Consider the following 834-nt stretch of genomic DNA (forward strand, 5'->3'; position numbering starts at 1 on the left):
CCCTCGGGGGCGTTGAGGCACGTGATGAGCAGAGGCAGTAGCAGCTCAGCGACACCGCGCCGACCAAAGGCCTCCGCCAGAAGGGAAACGTGGGAGAGCAGGCCCGCTGTTGGGGGGAGGGGGGGAGGGGGGGAAGGAGACGTGTGGGGGAGGGGGGGAGGGGAAAGGGTGTAGGGGGGGGGGGTAGGCTGGAGGGGGTGACCGGAGGAATGGGGTTGGGACCCTATGGGGCAGGACCGGTTGGGTTGGGTTGGTCGTCAGAAGGGTAGGTCCATGTGACATCACTCGCGGCTCGCAGCTTAGTACATTTAAGCACGCACAAAACACACACACGTACATACATAGATACATACACACACATGGATCTGGGCCGGGTGTGGAATAAATCATTTACGTCCCTGTCAGGACGTTTCTCCGCCCTTCCCCTGCGAGAGAAACACATACATACACATACAAACAGATACACATACACACACGCGCCGCACCTTGACGTCCACGGAGGACCTCAGCCCAGTCACCAACTCAACCACGCCGCGCTCAATTTGGCTCCGTACTGCCGCTACCTCTGCGTCGTACCTGCACGTACAGGCGAAACACAAATTATCTCCCGGCGAGGGGGGGAAACCTTAACCCCCGGCGAGGGGGGGAACACAACAATAACTGCCTAAGGCCGAAACACTTAAGGTGGAGCACCCACACGCACACGCACACGCACCGGATCGGCGGCGGTGCCGGCCCCGGCGCCATGCCCGTCGCCGCCGCCGCCGCGGCGGCTGCCGCTGCGGCGGCTGCGTTGTTGTCGTTCTGCAGTCGCAGCAGGTGGCGGTGTGCCGC

At 62.6% G+C, this 834-nt stretch overlaps 1 protein-coding gene across 1 annotated transcript in view; it reads right to left on the reverse strand.

The window, feature by feature from the left end:
* Positions 1-64: 64 nt before the first annotated feature.
* The window catches only part of VOLCADRAFT_101470 (uncharacterized protein), a gene marked incomplete at both ends in the record, with an annotated part of 2010 nt that continues 1240 nt past the window's right edge, over positions 65-834 (reverse strand). Inside the window, 3 exons of the mRNA XM_002959905.1 lie at positions 65-106; positions 486-576; positions 716-804. Coding sequence (XP_002959951.1) covers positions 65-106; positions 486-576; positions 716-804 — 222 coding nt within the window. The remainder of the gene's footprint in view (positions 107-485; positions 577-715; positions 805-834) is intronic.

The sequence above is a fragment of the Volvox carteri genome (genome assembly GCF_000143455.1).
Source record: "Volvox carteri f. nagariensis unplaced genomic scaffold VOLCAscaffold_1291, whole genome shotgun sequence".
In the NCBI taxonomy this organism is placed as follows: domain Eukaryota; kingdom Viridiplantae; phylum Chlorophyta; class Chlorophyceae; order Chlamydomonadales; family Volvocaceae; genus Volvox; species Volvox carteri.